This window comes from Haemaphysalis longicornis, unplaced genomic scaffold (genome assembly GCF_048455015.1).
Source record: "Haemaphysalis longicornis isolate Haplotype H1 unplaced genomic scaffold, Haemaphysalis longicornis Haplotype H1 scaffold_7, whole genome shotgun sequence".
Taxonomy (NCBI): Eukaryota; Metazoa; Arthropoda; class Arachnida; order Ixodida; family Ixodidae; genus Haemaphysalis; species Haemaphysalis longicornis.
The window spans coordinates 69,459,282-69,478,202 of record NW_027526422.1 but is presented as its reverse complement, the minus strand read 5'-3'; the positions used below and the strand labels follow the sequence as shown (position 1 = coordinate 69,478,202).

Below are 18,921 nucleotides of genomic sequence, written 5' to 3'. Positions count from 1 at the left end.
TGTGCGTGGAGGTCTTTCGGCTGCTATCTGTTGTTTGTTTGTTCTCGCAATCCCCAGAAGTGGTTGACTCGTCGTGTTGCTATATTGGAGCCATGCGTTGCCCGGGACTGTTTTTCCCCAGGACTCGCACTGCGTCGAAGCTGTGGCCGTGGATATGAGCGCGAGCAAGCAGATTAAGTACGTATATTCTATTTTAGGTGCCCGAGCAGATTCGAAGGTCGAGCGCCGTTCGCGAGGTGGTGGCTTATACGTCAGCTGCCGGCAGTGCGATACGCACCCTGGTCTCCACCGTGTTCTAAGGCATCACTTCACGCAAAAAAAAACAAATGCAGCTAGAAGCCCGAATAACCCTCGTGTCATAGAAGTCAGCAACCAAATTCCGGGCCAAGGATTCCAACCGACCCGACATAAAAGTATTGGCATAAGAACGGGTGAATTGACAGGCTTTCGACAATAGGCAGATACGATGAATGAGGTGTTCTTCGCAGTGTGGGTGCTTGTGGCATCTGTTCTTTTTTGGTGAGTACGCTTTACTTATGCTGTCGCCGTCTTATGTAGCGACAAAACCGGGAGGTGCCCTCGGATGTCCGCGTGTGGCTGAAGTCACATTAGAAAGCTGAAGTTACTTCTTCGGTAAAGAATAGTCCATTCAATTCTTTCTACTTGTCAGTAATTAAGTAATGCGACCGTGTACCATTTGCCGCGCATTTATTAGTTTCGACATTGTTATCAATGATTACTTAAAACTAAGTTTTTTTTTCGGGTTTGCAGAGTGAAGCTGTCAATATCTCGACTTCCACACAGCGTGCACATCAGCAAAATAGCTGAGAACAGGTTTTCTTTTGTCTTCAGAGCCATTGTTTTGTGTCAGCTTCTTGAAAGGCTCTAGGAGTGACGTTGTGGCCGGTGTCTTTCACGTCTAAGCACGCACAAGTCACCGGTCACGTCTTTATGCGCGCACGGGTTGCGTGCACCGAGTCGCATTCCGAATTCACTCGCTCACCGATGACATGCCGTAGTGCTGGCGGGAGATTGAAATGTGGTTGTTTCACGGCACGATGCAACCTGTCTGCTGTCCTCTTTGGTCGAGCGGTTTGGTTACACAAACAGTAAGATGCCTACGACGCGGGGGCTCCGTGTCTGCCCGCTCCATGTCTGTCCGCTAGAATAAACTGATCGGGCCCGTCCAAGTTTCATTCAGCAAATTAGCTAGGAAGTATGCTCAATCGCAAATTAGACACAAACGTGTTTTGTTTCTTGCACACCTTGGACTGCACCTAGCTTCGCTGGGCATCCTCTTCACATAGTGAAAAGGCACTGCTGCTTTTTTGTTTGCGAAAAGCGTAAATAAATAAAACACTGGGTTGTTGTTGTTGTTGTTGTTGTTGTTGTAATCCTTCATTTCAATGGGAAGGCCATGCGGCCATAATAAGGGAAGAGGGGGAAGAGGCAGGGAGGAGTAGCCGAGTAGCACAAATGGTGGGTCCTTGAACGCATTAGAAGAGATCACTGCCGTCAGCAGAGACAGGCTAGGTTATTGGGATCATGTGAGTGCAGTCAAGTCAACTTTTACGACCGGGGTAGGCCCTGGTTTACACTAATCTCGAGAGACCACTCTCTAGGCCGAACACCCCGAGGGCTGAGAGAAAATTAGCGTGTTCGAAGGGGGGGGGGGGGTCGTCTTGTGAGGAATCACGTGGCAAAGCGTTGATGAGAATTGGGCAGTACAAAAAAAATGCGGCGCAGTGCCAGATTAAGTGGTTGAGGGTGGCGAACACTAACGTTTGACAGTAGGGGCAGTAAGGAGGTGGAGATTTTGCCGGGTGAATCCATTTGCTCATGATGTGGGGTGTGAGTGCTGCGTTAGCAATAGTTTTGTTGATGAAGATTTCCGCAGAGCGAGGCATCAGAGGAGCCAGAGCCAGGTAGCCAGCGGGAGTAACGGACGCAAGGCGTACCTTCCGAGCATGGCGTGCGCGGTCAAGTTGAAGACGAGGGTCAGGAGAGGTGCGCGACGCGTCGTCGTCCAGGGAAGGGGTACTAGTGAGTCACTCCCTTGCTGCATCTTGTGCAGCCTGGTTGCCCCCATCCGAGTCCGTGTGACCCGGCACCCATGCCAATCGAGTAGTGGTCCCATTGCGAGCCAGAATGGCGATCACGTGTTGGATTTCGTGAACAGTTGGGTGATCACTGAAGGGCTTGCGGAGTTCTTGAAGTGCCTGATGGGAGTACGTGAGGATCCGAAAACGTGGAAGGGGCGGCGTTGCAATACTATAGGTCAGGTGATCCAATGCGCTGAGGATGCTCTGAAGTTCTGCTTCCAAGGGAGACGAGTGGTGTCCTGGCCGAATGACAGAGCCATCCAAGTCCGGCCGAGCTGGGCAGCGCCAGGCCAGACCCATATGGGAAGGCGAAAGGCTGGCGTCCGTGTAAATGTCCACTTCATCTGGCAATTTTGTCGCAAGGACGCGCTGAAGGGCTTTCTCACGGGCAACTGGTCGGGTACGGGGGATACCAGTTCGCTGATGGGCCACTGTGACAGGCGGGAGTGACCAAGGGGGTGGCTGTGGTGAGGCCTATGCAAGCGTCGGAAGAATGCGCAGGTCCGAGGCGGAGAGCGCAGCCCCCTGTGTCGTTAATGTCCGCCTAAGGTCATGTTGTCCGAGAGTTTCCGCGAGGAGCTCTTCCATGGGAGGCATAGGAGCAGCCCGTTCAAGAGCATCAATGCGGGTATGCCTGGGACGTCTAGTGGTGGTGCGGAGCATGGCCCGATAAAGGACCGCTAAATGCTTCTTATGAGTCGTGGATAGGCTGTAGGCCGGAGCGCCATGAGCGAGACGACCGACCGCTACCGCCCGACAGAGCGTGAGGCACGCCGATTGGTGAGCACCACCAAATTTGTTTGAGAGACGAGAGATTAAGAGGAGCATTGGCTTCCAATTTTTCCGCAGTTGACTTATCCACTGTCGAGTGCTGTTGTGGCTGGCGAGGGTGATGCCGAGCAAGCGAGTATGACCACAGTGGGAGGAAATGGGTGTGTCGCCGATGTAAATTGTATGATGCATACTAGTGGGTGGTTGATGCAGACCGTGGACCAGGAGAAATTCGGTCTTCTCGGGAGCTGATTTCAAGCCTAGCGGCAATGTTTACGGCAAGGACAAAATGCAAAGGCGTCCACGCACGCGAACATTTCCTTTACGGTAAGAAATAATTGAACATCTGTTGGCAGATCTTCAAAAAAATGGCTCCAATCCACGCTGTGAAGGCGGTTGGAAATCAAAGCTTTAAACGACACCGGAAAACAATTCGGCATGTGAAGCTTAGTGATTCTCATTTATACCCATTTGAGCAAGTTAGTTTAGTAAGTTTGAGAGAGGCGAGAAAGCTGAGAAAACTTTTATAATCGATATTTATCAGAAGCAGTTGCTCCTTCCGCCTTTCGAAATATCTCTTAAGCACAGCCGAATTGGTGTTCACCAATTTAGAAAACGGAGTCCCATTCTTTGCAACCAGTGCGCAAAAGGTGACGTTTCTCTAGCGGCCAGGTGTCTGCATGTGGTTTGTACATTTCGCCCTGCAAACCAATCCTTAACATATCTTTGCCGTACGGATACTTAATTCCATCGGGTGCGGGTTACCCAGGAGGTGCTGAAGAACAAGTTAATCAAGCCGTGCTTAGGAAGCGCGCAATGGACGCGAAGCTGCGCCAAAACAGGCCCACAACAACCGTCGCTAAAGCAGACGGCAAAGCCTAACCCCCGACGCGAACGCCGTCGAGCAGGCACCTCCGCGCGGGGAACGCTGGGTAAATTCGCCACGTCATCTACAGTGTGCTGTGTGAGTAAAAAAATACCGCGTATCTGCTGCTTTGGTTTCAAATACTGACGAAAGACGATAGTCGACTGGCGCCCCGGCCATGTAAACGCCTCCCTTGTCTTTCCCGCTCACCTCGCATGTTAGTTTTTCTTCTTTCAGGCTTTATAAAACAAATACCGCCTTATTGACCGGATCAACGATGAAAAGTGTGCTATTTTGAGCCAGTCTACGCAGTGAAAGCAAAAACGGGAGCTTGACAAATTCACTTCAGTGTCCCTTTAACACGTTTACGAGCTACAAGGAAGCCGAAATTCTCCCGTTTCTGTGGTAGCCGTGTTCAGTTAAACAGCAGGCAATGCGTGATCGCACCTGACGTTGCTCATGCCGCAGTCGAAGGACGTATGACTGAGCGGGTAATATGCCGCCGTGAATTTGTAGCCGACTAAAAGAACAAACAAAGCATACTTCGACGAAGACAAGATACGGCAGATACGGGCGCTTGTGTGCGTCCTATCTTGTCATCATCCACGACTGTTTAACGCCACGTTTTCTTATTTCTTGTTAAACTAGCTGGCGGTCGGTGCACCGGTTCACCACGAAGGTAACGTTTTCATAGGCACGCTCAAGAGAGAGAGAGAGAAAACATCTTTATTTGTCCTGCAAACGCTACGCGGCCTCACGTCGTGTCAGCCGGCCACTCGGCTTCCGTCACCTACTCATGCCTTACTCCCGGGTGGGGCGGACACTTTCGGGCGTTGAAGCTCGAGGGCGTCCGACACTTGCTGGACGGCCATGTGTTGTATCACGTAGTCTTTGCACGCCGCCGCACTGACAAGGTACGGCGGGAACGTCTCTGCTGCACTGGCCTCGCTCGGGTGTCTTCTGCAGTCCCACAGGATGTGGGCCGCCGTGGCCCTGTCCTTCTTGCACATCACACACACATCACTGGGGTACACCTCCGGGCATATGTGTTTAGCTATCACTGGAGTCATCAGCGCACATGTTTGCAACTGCCTAAACCCCACTGCTTCGCGTCGCGTCAGCTTAGGGTGGGGTGGGGGTAGCGTCCGGTGGATAGTCCAATACCACTCCAGGGTGTCCTTGTAGGTGGTGAGTGACACCACCACGTCGTCTTCCTCCGCCGCCGCGAGTTGGGGGCTCGGGCTCGCGCCGCGGCTGGTGAGCGCGCGTGCCGCCCGGTCCGCCTCTTCGTAGCGGTTCTCGCCCGTGCTCAACGGGCCGGCGTGCGCCGGGAACCACTTAATAGTCACCGCTGATCGTCTGGGGAGTAGGGCCCCGCACACCCTCACAACACTGAGGGAGACACTATAAGTAGCACTCAAAAAACTTTCGAAACTCTTCAAACAACTTATTATTTGAAATAGTGGTAAAATTAATAAAATCAGAGTCTCTAATGAGTTACCCCCCAAATATTAACATTGTTCGTCACTACAACCTTGGCCTGCGGAATAGATGGCACAACCGTTCCGTCAAAAATACGCTTTACTTCCTTTTTCCTTAGTTTTAAAACAGCCTGTTTTTATTTTCCACTTACATAAAAGCACACTATTCTTCGCGTTTTTGTGGCACTTGGTTTAAATTTGCGGTAACTAAAACGTTTCAATCCAAGCCAAAGATGAAACTAAGGCGAGCGCAATGTATAATTGCGGTCCATGACGACACAGACGACCTTGATGTGAGCCTCATAGACGCCAGCGCCAGATTCCTCTCTAGTGTATACTGGAAGAAATTCTATGGCTAAAAGCCTTTCTTCTGCTGACGATATGGTTGTGCTGAGCGGGCCGTCGGGAGCATAGCAGACCGTGAAAAACGGTCAGCTAAAGCCCTCAGTTAAGATTCCCGCTAGTCTGGACGCTAGCGGAGGATCGGTCGATGATGAAAGATGTTGAAGTCGGCTCGATGATCAGAGGCACATGGCCGACGACGCTCTACCACATGACTATTTACAGTTTATTGACAGTTGCAATTTACGAGGCATGACAAGTTAGCTAGCGGACTCCTCGTTGTCCGCTCAGCAGCCCCTAAACACTCCCAAAAACCTTGATTTTATTGAAAAAAAAAAAAAAAAAAACGCCCACAAAGAGGGCGGAACCCGAGAAAGAGAGAAGTACATATAATTAACAGTTCTGGCCGTTCATAGGTTGCACAGCCTCCCACAGGCGGAGCTCATAATTAGGCGATTGGCCCACCCCTTGTCCGAAACTCCTGACCAATTTCCACGCAAAATAGACGTCAATACTCAGAAAGGATTCGCACCGGAAACCGCGACACTAGAAACCAACAAACTACCCAAGTCTGGCGCGTTGTTACACTGATTTAGGAGTATACTCACAGGGCCCGAAAGCAATAAATCCCGAACCGTCGTTCAAATACACATCTGTGTCGTACTGGCGTCGTTTGTTTACAGGGGATCGCCGCCATCGCTTCATCCCCGCTTCCCAGCGGCCACCTGCGGCTGCTGCCAGTCATTACCCGAATTCCCCATTTCAAAACAGACCGGCAGTGTCGTAATTTGTTTAAGAAAGTGGCCGCCGCCACTTTGAGATTTTGCGTCTTTGCGTCGAGTCTGCCCAGCGAGTTACTACTGGCCGCTTCCGGACCTCGCCCGAGTTTGACGCCCGACGCTCCCGGTGCGAGCAATGCACCGCACGGCCTCGCCCAACGTTTATAGATAAGTATCTATAAACGTTGGCCTCGCCCCCCTCCTGCTTCCGAGAGTCAGCGGCAAACGGTTCCTTTCCGCTGCCGAAGCGTTCAGCGGGGTCCGCGGCCCCCGACCAAGAGAGAACAAGAAAAAAAAAAAACCCTCGAAACAATCGAAAACCCTCGAGCTCCAACCCCCCGGCGCTCATAGTCAAAACAAACAAAGAAAAAGAAACCTCTCCGGCAAGCATTCGCTACCAGTCGATACAACCCCTCGATATTAACGGCCTCTTTTATCTGATATTGCTTCTTTGTTTTCCGTCAATCTCTTGGCGCCTGTACAAGCGGTTGCCTGTCCGAGCTGGTCGAGTAGAATCGGTAGGGTCGCGTAAACATTCTTTGGATGAATGCCCACCCCTGGACGTTGCATGCCACTCGCGAGCAGGAGAGCTTCGTCATTCGGAAACCCCCTTACGTCGTCTCAGTGTCCAACTTGAAAAAAGAATATTCCGGATAGCATACTCGAACCTACCTGACGAGTTGATCTCCCTACTTATACGGGTTAGCACATAGTGCGTTGAGTCAAGCCGGGAGCACTTCACGAGTGTCATGCTTGAAGAGCTGCTTCCATTGTTAGTGCTCGCAGCGTCGCTTCTTATTTGGTAAGTAGTATTTGATAAATTACTTTATGTGTTTTACGCGCCGATGGTTCACGCGGCCATTGCGGCTCCGGCTGCGAATTACTTTACGGGAGGGTCGAAGGGATCGTTCACATGTTCCAAAACATCACGGGCATAACTTGTCTTTTAAGGACGATAGTCTTTCTTGGGCTACCGAAACGCAGAAATTTTGGTCTGTCTGTATGTCTGTCTGTGATTCGATTCAGCCACCCGGCCAAAGTGGAAAGGGAACTGCGCAATACTCTTATATAGCCACAGCCAAATCTAAACGTCTAAGTCCGGTTTATGTGTTCATACTTGTCAACTTTGCTGAACAACACATTACGCAACTATGAGGCAGAAAATCAATACATGAGTGATATTTGCAGTGTTCCTTTATTAAAAATTCATGGATGCTTGGTTTTTCAAACGAAATACTGCATCAACTGCAGAAAACCGTCGCCTGCATTTGCCCGCGCTACCTGGCGGCATTTAAAAAATAAAACCGCTACAGCAAGGAAAGGTTCCACTAGATAGGTTTTACGTTTCGCTTGGACCGCTCGTGGTGTAGGCCGACAAGGTTCTATAAACGTTGTAGTGGGGTGCCTAGATCCACGCGCGTCTCTGCCGCACGGCAGCTCTGGCATCGCGGCACCAGACTTGTAGCAGTGGAGCGCGGTAAATTTAAATTGGCTTGAGAAAAGCTCTAGGGTGTTATCTGGGGAGGAACGAGACGAGAGAGGAACAGCATGACAGGTGAGCGGGAAAGAGAAGGGAGGCATTTACTACCACCGTCTTCTGTCGACATTTGCAACGGAAGGAGCAGATACGCAGACATTTGTTTTCCCATGTCAAAAAAGGATCTGCCAGGACCAGGAATTGAAACTACCACGCAGTGCTGAGTGGTATTACGAGGCATAAGATTCCTTTAGGCAGTACGTAACCCATCTTGAATTTCTTTAGACGAGAGTGCGTGCTTGGACCCTTTATGAACAGATGTACAAAGTAAGACGCACTTGCCTGTACTGGGTACCAAGCCCACGCCACTCGGGTTCGTAGGCGAAAATTATAACCAAAGGGGCAGACGTTCTTTGCCCGCAGAGATGTAATAAAATGTTTTATACACAAGTTCTACCGCGAATGTAGTAAATTCCCCGTTACACGAAATTTAGGCGTCGACGTGACCGAGTGGTGGTTCCAAAAATTCCCGACGGCACAAGGTGCATAAAGAAAACTCTGTCATAGGAATCGGTAAAACACGAAAGTGAAATGTGCAGCGAAATCTAGAGCTGAGCATGATTCTTGGGTCGAAGGCTGTCTTGTGTGTGTGCTTGGCGAGCGACGACCTGCTGGCGGGTCGCTTCGGCGAGGGTGTAATGGCGTCATTTCCGTGACGATATGACGTCAGTGAAATCTTGGTGTAATCCGGCATAAAACACTTTCGTGCAAAAATATAAAACCCGAAAACAAACAACCCTAGCCAAAACGGACGACTGGGCGAGTTGGTACATAGTCTTGCTTGGTAACAGCGCAAATAAAACAGGACACAAAAGGAAGAAGGAACGGACACAGAGTTCCTTCTTCCTTTTGTGTCCTGTTTTATTTGCGCTGTTACCAAGCAAAACAACCCTAGTATAACGTACTTTTTAGTACCAAAGGTTGCTTCCCCGCAAGAAGACCCTGTGTGCAGGGGTGCACCCTTGACAGGCTGCTTGCTTCGTTGTACTATTTCTGTGACGGATATGACGTCAGTGATGTCTTGATGTATCCCGGAATAAAGCACTTTCGTGTTAAAATGTACGGCCAATCTCCTACTGTGAAGATGGAAGACCAGCCAAGCTTTACTGATGGATAACTATACTGAGTTATATATTGCCGCGAACCATGCATGGGTTTGTTTTTTTATTGTTTGTTTTTACTGCCGGGCCACGGCCGGCTGTGTTATCTGCGTTCCAAACGAAGCGCGTCTTACATTCTTTACTTTTATGCCGCACGGGCTGACACATTCAGATAAGCAGACTGTTTCGCCCTAACGTCACTAGCCCAGAATAATCTTCTGTGATCTACAATGTTCTGGATGTGAATCGACGTTTCCAGAAACACTTGCGCCGAAAGATAAAAAAGCCTGCAGAGCAGACGCCACGGCATTCATTTGACGACACTCGCCCGTGCTAGTCCCTTTGTTGACCGCTGCTTCGCCGCCTCTGTATTCTTTTGAGTTGTTAGGGGAGCACAAGTTCGCTCCAATAAACTTGTTTCTCCTTCAAGACAACTGCGTCGTCCTTGGCTTCGTGACAATATGGCTACTTACAATATACATTCAATGAAGACACCTGCGCATAACTTACTCAGACTTAATTCCAATTTATTTCCATGTAAGTTTTTTCGGGATTGCTTCGTTAAATCTAGAGTTAAGCGGCAGACACACGCGCGTCCGAGCAATTCTGCTCCCGTCGTGGCGCGGCGAAGTATCTAGCAGGTTAAACGGTCGCCGGAGTGGTCTTCGGACAGCGAAACTGGTCCAGGGGTCTTCCGACAGGGGTCTTCCGACAGCCAAACCGGTTGTCGGAGCGGGAGGCGCGTCTGCAGACGCACCTTTTGCCGCTCATGAGTTTCGCTCTTTACAGCCGTTTTCTGTAACCATGCTGCCTCCGTAGGCGGCCATGTATTCACAGGAGACGGGAATTATCTAACGTACCCGCCGCGGTGGCTCAGTGGCTAAGGCGTGGCGCTGCTGAGCAAGAGGTCGCGGGTTCGATTTCCGGCCGCGGAGGTCGCTTTTCTGATGGAGGCGAAAAGCAAAAACTCCCGTGTGCCCGAGATTTCGGAGCACGCTAAAGATCCCCCGGTGGTTCAAATTAATCCGGAGCCCTCCACTACGGCGCGCCTCATTGCCTGCGTTGCGTCGGCGCGTTTTTAAACCCTACAATCAATCAATTATATTATAACGTTTAAAACTTCACGGCGAAATCGGTCAAGCAAATAAAACTCGGCGGAATGGTGACGTCGTCTTGGCGACCAGTTTAAGTATAATTTTTCTAAGGCACATTAGATTGAGCGCTACAGAATCTTTTACCCTAACTCTAGAGCAAGCAAGCGCGATTATTTGTCTACGTGACCCGGGGCCGAATTCTCTAAAACGACGAGGCGTCGTTTTGAAACGACGGGGCAGCGCCATGCAAATGCATGTGTTCTGGGGTTGGGGCCGTCGCTTTGGGGCGATCCGCAGGCGCAATCACCGCAGAAAAGCGCTGTGGCAAGGGCTCGAAGTGACACCCACTGCCCCCCCGTCGCTTCACTTGTCGCTTCGCGCCCTTGCCACAGCGCTTTTCTGCGGTGATTGCGCCTGCGGATCGCCCCAAAGCGACGGCCCCAACCCCAGAACACATGCATTTGCATGGCGCTGCCCCGTCGTTTCAAAACGACGCCCGTTTTTTAGAGAATTCGGCCCCCGATACGCGCACGAAATTTTGTTCAGAACCGAGCGCGCGATAGCTTCACCATAATAATAAAAATTAAAGCCATTCCTTTCAACGCGAAAGCTGTAGGAAGTACACAGCAGTGATTCGCCATAATGGGCTGTAGCACCGTAATCCGCTGACTGCTACCACCCTATGCAACTCAAATGCCTATGCCTTCGCAGCGTTCGCGCGACACCTGCCTGAAACACCGCCAGCAAGAGTTCTGTTCTTTTAGGGGCGAAGCTCCTAAAGCCATGGGTCTGTCCATCCCTTGTGTCTCGTGGTACGTGACCACCGCATGCTTTCGGAGATGTCGCAAAGTGGGCCGCGTTGCACGCGCAAGAACCGGCTGCAACCGGCAGCGCAAACTCGGCACCGGGAGCGCGAGCTTGTCTGTGTTCGCCAACGGAGGCGCGAGCGCACGTGCACTGCGAGGGGGAGATCACGCAAGAGATCACGCCACGAACGCAGGCAGTCGTTCTCGGAGATCGAACGAGACGCAAGGACCTTTGCTCGTTTCCTCTCGTCTTGTTCGGGCACAAGTTCGCCCTAAATAAAAGTTCTTTCTTTACCGTTGTGTCCCATCCTACGTGACAAATTGTGGTGGAGGTGCGGGGTAGTCCTCGATGGCGCGATGTCTTTCACCAGGTCTGGGCCTGGGAGCATTGACTCCGAAAATAAAAGTTGATTTGTACAATGTACGCACACAGTCTTACGTCTTTCTTAATGATGTAATGGGCGAACTTTCACGGGAGAGTTACGGTTACCGATGATCTCCCCCTCTCGAGCTTCGCCCCACTTATCATCATTCATTCCGTGGATATGGCGTGATTTTTTTGTGTTTGCTTTTCCTCCCGCTCGTGCCGGCGTTGCACTGCTACTTTTCTTCGCTTACTATCGTAAAAAATGGCCGAACGAGTGTTCCGAACTAAGTGAACGCGAAGTAACTACAAATATTTTGCCTGAAATGTACCTGCAGTTTTCGTTCCGCTAAACGACAGGGCGATGTATGACGAGTGCCAGCGGTTCACGAGTTTCTAACGGTTGGGACTATATAAACCACTCGGTTTTCGAACCCTCTGCGGGACGCCCTACGACGGTACGCCTGGCTCTACTTGGGTCCGTTATCTCGCTACGCCGCCCGATTCCGGCAGTCGCTTGACATCGAGCGTTACAGCGAGCTACGACGACAAGGCGAGCCCTTAAAGTGCTCTGGGTAAATTTGGATCCTGGATTCACCACGAGTTCTTATGGAATGCGTGTCAAGCAACATTTCCGCAACTACGGCTTATCGCGGGCCCCAGCCAACTAAAGTTGACCTTGAGGACGCGTTGTGACGCCATACTTAGAAACGCGGGTTTGATACATGAATTGAGGCCTACATGCGCAATCTGAGTGCGTTAATGAAAAAAAAAAGTACCGAAAAACTTTTGCAATAGAAACTACATACAGGGCTTACAAGGGAACGCTAAAGAAGAAAAGGGTGCAAAAGGAGAATAACCGTGGCGATGGTAATCAGACTGCACGCAGCACTGGCGGGCGACGAGAGTAATTTGAGTACTCTGATTGCAAAAGTAGCAAAGCACGTTTACGCCATTGGCGCTGACACAAAATTTTCGTGTTACATTTTTTTCACTGATATGCGTGCCTACCAGCCCACTAATCATAGAACAACACATTAGACGGTCGAGCGCGTCGTAAACATCCATTTACGGCGTCGTTTATTCGTGCCAGTTTCGGTTTCGAAAAAACGAGCGCCGAGCGGCCGCCATGACAGGAGGTATCACGTGACGTCACCATTCTTGCCGTATCGCTGCCGCCCTAGACGCGTGCGCCCAGACCAAGGAGGTTAAAAAAAATTGCTTGGCCCAGACCCGCCGAAGTCTTCACCGTCCCCACGCTCCCGGGCAGCATGACGTCAGTCCCAAAACCATGACGTGTACACATGCCGGAGCAGCGCGCGCCAACCGCAGCCAGCGTGTCGGCTTCGTCACGGGAGCCCCGTCGTCGGCAGTTTGGGGCAAGTAGCAGATAATGTCATCTCGGCCCGCTCTGGGCTCTCTCGTGCGAGCGAAGATTAAAATGGATTTAAATTAGGTTACGCCGAAAGGTTGCTGTTTGAACTTGCTGGGAGATATCTCCTGATAAAAAGGAAGCATTTTACATAGTTATCTCAGCTTTGAAATTTCGTGTGAGTACTCCTTTAAAGGGACACTGAAGTGATATGTAAACATTGCGGGATTACTAGCGCAAATTGTAGTCCGGAGTCCCCAGGCCATGTTTCGACCACTCTAGGCGCGTTTACGCGATTTTATTTAGTAGAAAAACTAATTCGAAAACGCTGTCCTCCTCTCTTTACGCTCGCCCATTTTCTGTGGCGTTTTCGTGTGACGTCAGGAGGGGATGAGCTGGCAATTGGCTGCGCCACGGCTGCGCTACTGCACGGCTCCCCGGCCGACAGAGTCAGTCGGCCCAGCGTTTCGTCCGCCGGCCGCCGGCGGGTCGTCGCAATCAAGGAGGTTAAAAAAAAAATTGCTTGGTCGCAATTCGTTCGCTTAGTTGAAACGAAGCCAAGACACGTTTGTGAATGGAAGAATGTGCCTTTCTTTACTTGGTTTGTTTGTACACTGTATCTAGCTCCAAGTCAAGGTCGCTTCACACAAGCGCTGCACATGCGACGCTTCGCTGACTGGTACGCCAGTAGGAAAATATAAGGCCTCTTGAAGGTGGGAGAAGAGTCAGCGAAGTCAATATAAGTGCTAAGCAAATAAAATCAACTGATATTTTTACCGTACAGCGTAAAACTAGGGCGCGGGAAGCACTTTTTTGCGCTGGGCGAACAAGCACAGCGGTCAGCAGCACGACTACGCATCTGCGAACGCTTTTCCGTCTACGAAATGCAACTGCTAGACGTGAGCTACTGTGGAAACTCGGGCGACGCTTACTGCACGATCGCAGTACAACAAATAGTCACCTAAGCGGCTTGAAATGCCAAAACTAAATAGAAGTGTAAACCGGTTGTACAATATATACCATATATATTAGCAAATCATCCGCGTCCCGCTCCGTGGCCTAGCAGTCCGGGGCGCTAGGATTTCATTCCAAATGTTTTGCGAGACACGAGTTCGAATCCCCGCGGGTACGTGCTTTTTTTTTTGTAAGTTAACTTTTTTGTTTTCCGCCGATGTTTTCTATATTGAGTTCACCTTTTTTGGGGCCGCAACGTTCATGGCTACACGAACTAGTTCACAAAACGCGCGCAGGCTGGCACTGGCGCGCTAGCGAGTTCTCGTTGGCGTGCTATTGCCATAAGCACCGACTGCTTGCAGGCAGTGGGCACAGGCCAGAATGAACAGACCCTTGGCCTGGTGCGAACACGCTTTTTACGATACAGGCATGAGGGAGGCAAGCTCCAAATATGGGGGAAAAGCGCATGACATTTGGGCGTCTGCGGGTACGCGGAGGGCGTTCATGCACTGCGTAGGTCTCGGCTAGTGAATGCTACGACTACAAGCCGTCCTGGGAGGCTTATCTTGTGCATTTTACAGCCGACAACATGACAGAAGCGCGGTACGATGATTACTGAGATATTGAGAATGCCCATCCAACAAAGCCATTGGTTATGTTTTACAGAACCGAAACCGAAACCGAAACTTGTGTGATTGCTAACCTTGGGCATCGTCCAATCACGGCGCCCCTCCTCTCAACGTCACAGCCTTAGTTGGTGCGGCCGCCGCAAACCGCGCATGATAGTTTTTCTTCTTTCGCGCTTTGTAAAATAATTACCGATTTGTCAACCGGATAAACGATGAAAAGTGTGCTAATTTGAGCCAGTCTACGCAGTGCAAGCAAAAACGGGAGCTTGACAAATTCACTTCAGTGTCCCTTTAAGAGCGAGCAAGAAGAAAAAAAATAATCGTGTCACCTACGTCTGCTGCTTACGTGCTTTAAAGGCGAAACCCGACGATATTTATCAACAACATCGCTACTGCTACACAGTATTTGCGTGTCTTTCTTCACTTTCGTTTCTTCCTCTTCCGGCACGAATTACCCCAGAAAGCAGACTGGCACACACCAAAGTTTCCCTAAAATCAAAGTTCTGCTAGCGGGAGCACACATGTTCTACTCACGCGCTATCACGTGAGGCGGCACGCACTTTTTGCAACTTATACGTAGATTGGTGAATTTTGCGAAGAGGCAGATTAGCCCTTCGAAGCTCCCGATTCCTAACCAATATCCCGAGTTAGTACGTGCCACGAAGAAAAAAAAAAAAACAACGACAATTACTTTTGTTCTACCGCTGGGAACAGTATGTGAAGAAGCGCCTTCAGATTGGTGACTACTCAATTCTGTGAAATAAAGACAAAAGTTGTGGTTGATTCCTCTGTCATAGGAATCGGTAAAACACGGAAGTGAATTGTGCAGTGAAATCTGCAGCTGAGCATGACTTGCAGGGCGGCGGCTGCCTTGTGGGTGTGCTTGGCGAGAGACGTCCTGCTGGCAGGTCCCTTCGGCAAAGGTGTACTGGCGTCATTTCCGCGACAGATATGACATCAGTGAAAACTTGGTGTATCCCGGCATAAAACCCTTTCGTGTTAAAATATAACACCTGAAAACGAACAACCCCAGGTATGACGTACTCTTTGGTTCTAAAGGTTGCATCCCCGCATGAAGACCCTATTTTCAGGGGTGCACCCTTTACAGGTAGCTTGCTTGGTTGTAATAGCGTCATTTCCGTGACGGATGTGGCGTCAGTGGAATCTAAGTGTATCCCGGAATAAAACACTTTCGTGTTAAAAATTGGCGCAGCCTACACTAGCGTAACGTTGGAGAGACAGCAGAGCTAGCGTCCCCTCTCCCTTCGTCGGAGACCCGGCTGTTGCAGCATCATCGTCAGCAGCTGCAGCCCAGTAGGTCCGCTGCAGAACTAACGCCTCTCCCATCGACCACCTACAACCGCTCCTGTCCCGCGCCGGTTGAGTCCATTCTGTTCTTCGGAATTTCCTTATTTCTTCCCTCCATCGAGCAATTGACCTTCTTCTGTCTCTAGACCCAGCACGAGGACGCGGGTTCGATTCCCGGCCACGGCGGCCGTTTTTCTGATGGAGGCGAAAAGTAAAAGCGCCCTTGTGTACGACATTTCGGCGCACGTTAAAGATCCCCAGGTGGTCAAAATTAATCCGGAGCCCTCCACTACGGCGCGCCTCATCGCCTGCGCTGCGTCGGCGCGTTAAACCCTACTATCATCAATTTTTCTACACCCGTCTTTCGGTGACCACTATGTCAGCCTGGTAATCCACCGATTGTCATTCCGCCTAATTACGTGGCCAGCCCAAGTTCATTTGTTTTTATTTATGTTAACTATGATATGTTCTACTCTAGTGTGTTCCCTGATCCTGGTGAGCTCGTTTTCATTCTATGACCGGTTGAGCTGACCTAAGTTTGCTTTCAAGTTGTTTAGTCCTAAGGCGCCAAGTTTCCGCTCTATATATCACCACCTCGCGTTTATTTCTCAACCTGCCACTGAAAATTCTCCATGGCTGGCAGGCACGGATCGTTTCGACCGCAGACTTTCACATCTCTCCCAATGCGGATCGATCACGTTAGCACGCGCTAGAACCCGCGGCCGCCGAAAGCCAACGCCGGCGCTACGTACACAAAGGAAATGCTGCGCGCCCGGAATGCGACGATAGCTGAATCTGTTATACGGCGGTTTCATAGCGCGCGGCACCCAGGGTTGATCGCAACCACGCGAGGTATTTTTGTTTTGTTTCCAATTGGCCGCACATGTTATTGTCTCCCACCGCTGCAAAACCCGTGCCCCTCGGGCTTTTGGGGCGGCCCAGTGGTTAGGTGGCCGGTTTCAAGGCGCCAAATTCCCGGGTTTGATTCCCGGAGCCTCCCAAACCACATATTTTCGGGGTTTTCTTTCTGCCATGGATGGATTTTTGTCGGCCTAAACCGCTCTGCCGTTCGAAGTGCGGGGATAGCGCAGTTGGTATAACATGGAACTGCTGCCGGGGAGACGTGGGTTGAAATTCTGTAGAGAGAGAGAGAAATGACCTTTATTGCGTTGTCCGGCGGGGGGTGCGGGTCAGGCCACGCAGGGCTTCGCCGTCACCCCTGTCTATCTACCTATTCTAGGTATCGGGCTGACCTCGAAGCAATGGGCCTGGCCTGCGGCTCTAGAATCACACATGCGTTTTTAAGGCGACAGCATCAAGTGCCAAGACCTACGTCAAACCGCCGTTGTTGCGAGTAGTCTTAAGGAACATACCCACTTGCGACTCTGCCACTACGCACGATGGCGCGCGACGCGTGTCACCCGAAGAGGCGGTGTTCAAACTTGCGACGAGCGATGATGCAACTGCCTTCAGCGGAACTGCACGACTTCCTTGGTGCTTCCACCATTTGCATTAAAAAATTGTTTCACTAACCTGACAAGAACGGGTACAAATCACCCTAGAACACATGCTACTAACACAGAACGGTACCGAAAGCACGGCGCGTTTCGGGAGGAGCCGAAGTTAACGGACCGAAGCAGGCTCTTTCCAACACATTGTTGCAGGCAGAAATACACAGATTTCCTCTCACGCCACAACACTCGCATCCCGACCCGAAAATTTTGCTTCTTTTCATAGACCCGGAAGTTACGAGGCCTTTGAACTCCGCGGTATTTAATACTCGCCAATATAGGCATGAAAAGGTCGCAAGAAAGCCTGCTGTCCCGCTATACATCTAGCCTGCCTTTACAATTCAAACACGTTTCTCCGCACTAATGAGTCCCACGCTGTTCGTTGATTCGTACAGGCGTACGCTGAAGCCTCTGACCAAGGACCGGAACTGCAGGGGAAGTTGCTTGCCGGCCCGACGTGCCCAGCGGGCCCGGCGACGGCTCGCCGCCATTTGCTATAGGGACCGGGCGGCCGTTGTAGGGCACCACCGTCGTTTCAGCGAACAGCGCCGCCCGTGGCGAACCGCTCGTCAGTGGAATGCCGGTGGCGGTCAGCGCAGCGTAGTTGTGCATGGCTTTCTGTCGTTTTTCTGCGGTGCGGCTTGCAAAGCGAACGTAACCCCACGTGCATTTTTCAGATCGGTAAATCTTGAGCGTGGATGTGACGTTTACGAGGCATGCCATGCGTGTGATTGACGCCCATGCTCAATATTTACAAATAGCAGACGACGCACAATGCGCCAAGCTGGAATTCAAGCTGGAAGTGAAAGTTCGTTGCTTCATGCAATTTTTTGATGCCTGCATGCAGTTTCGCGTATCGAGAAGTATACTGCAGCTAAATGCTCCCACAAAGCCTGTGTGTGCAACCGATCTAGGAATGCTGCGGCGCTGGTCTTGGGCAGTTGATGACGGAACGGCGCCGACGTCGTGCACAAGCGAAAGACAAAGTTGGGGGGTGTCTTCTAAGATTTACCTCTAAACAGAAATTGTGATGGACGACGCTTCCGTAACTTCATTACCTACGGCTGAAACGTGTTTAATTTCACAGAAATGCTCTTACTACAGTAATCGGGAATCGTTGATACAATAAATACCACACGATAGTAGAACGTTATTGCTTGTCGTGGAGAAGCATTGCTTTACAAGAATTGCAATATTTGCTAGCTAGTTGGTAAATGGTTTTTCAAAAACCAACTCCTACGTGGCTGAAGGACGCACGACAGGTGGGTGCCCGAAACCTGTACTCAGCTTCACAACTGAATGCTGCGGTCGGTTTACAAGCTGCCACCTACGCTTGAAAAATCATGCACACCTTCGTCTAACGACGATGAGGGTTTATCGCAAAGCTCTATCATATGGGTTTCCTTGGTTGCCTTCTGGATTTAAACTTTGACTAGTTGAGCGTCGAATTTGATCAGTACGCAGTTTGGTCTTTTGATCGCAGCGTCTTTGACTTTGACCATTTCACATTCGATTTCGCAGAAAGAAAGCTTTGTGCTCAACCATCATAATCATTAGACGGAGCGCTAGATGATTTTGCTGCTTAATTTTGGATTTCCATGCCCCCCTCTCCAAATCTAAACTTTGTCCAGCGTGTCGGAAATGTGTCTTTGCTGGAGGACTCGGGCTGATGCACCCATATTTGAGGCAACTAATCGTGCGTTTTTGGTGTCTTCACCAGGCATTACACGATTTTTTTAGGTACTCTACTCTATAAAGAATACTTAAGCATTAAAAAACAACGGCTGACGTTAACACTGCAACATTTTTTAACTATCGGTGCCAGCCTTTATTCTACGCAGAGGGTAAAACGGGAAGGGGAGGAGGGATGGTTTGTAGCTTACGCTGTTGAGTTGGTGAATAACTT

At 50.5% G+C, this 18,921-nt stretch overlaps 1 protein-coding gene across 4 annotated transcripts in view; it reads left to right on the top strand.

Moving 5' to 3' along the window:
* The first annotated feature begins 219 nt into the window (after positions 1-219).
* LOC144145864 (cytochrome P450 3A41-like) overlaps positions 220-18,921 on the top strand; it is a 58,269-nt gene continuing 39,567 nt past the window's right edge. The window contains exon 1 of one of the 4 annotated variants that reach the window (XM_077677676.1): positions 220-519. In XM_077677676.1, the coding sequence (XP_077533802.1) occupies positions 467-519 (53 nt within the window). In that variant the 5' untranslated portion in view covers positions 220-466. Of the gene's footprint in view, positions 520-6,908; positions 7,143-18,921 lie in introns of those variants that run through there. The other 3 variants (XM_077677673.1, XM_077677675.1, XM_077677674.1) reach the window with 3 other exon arrangements.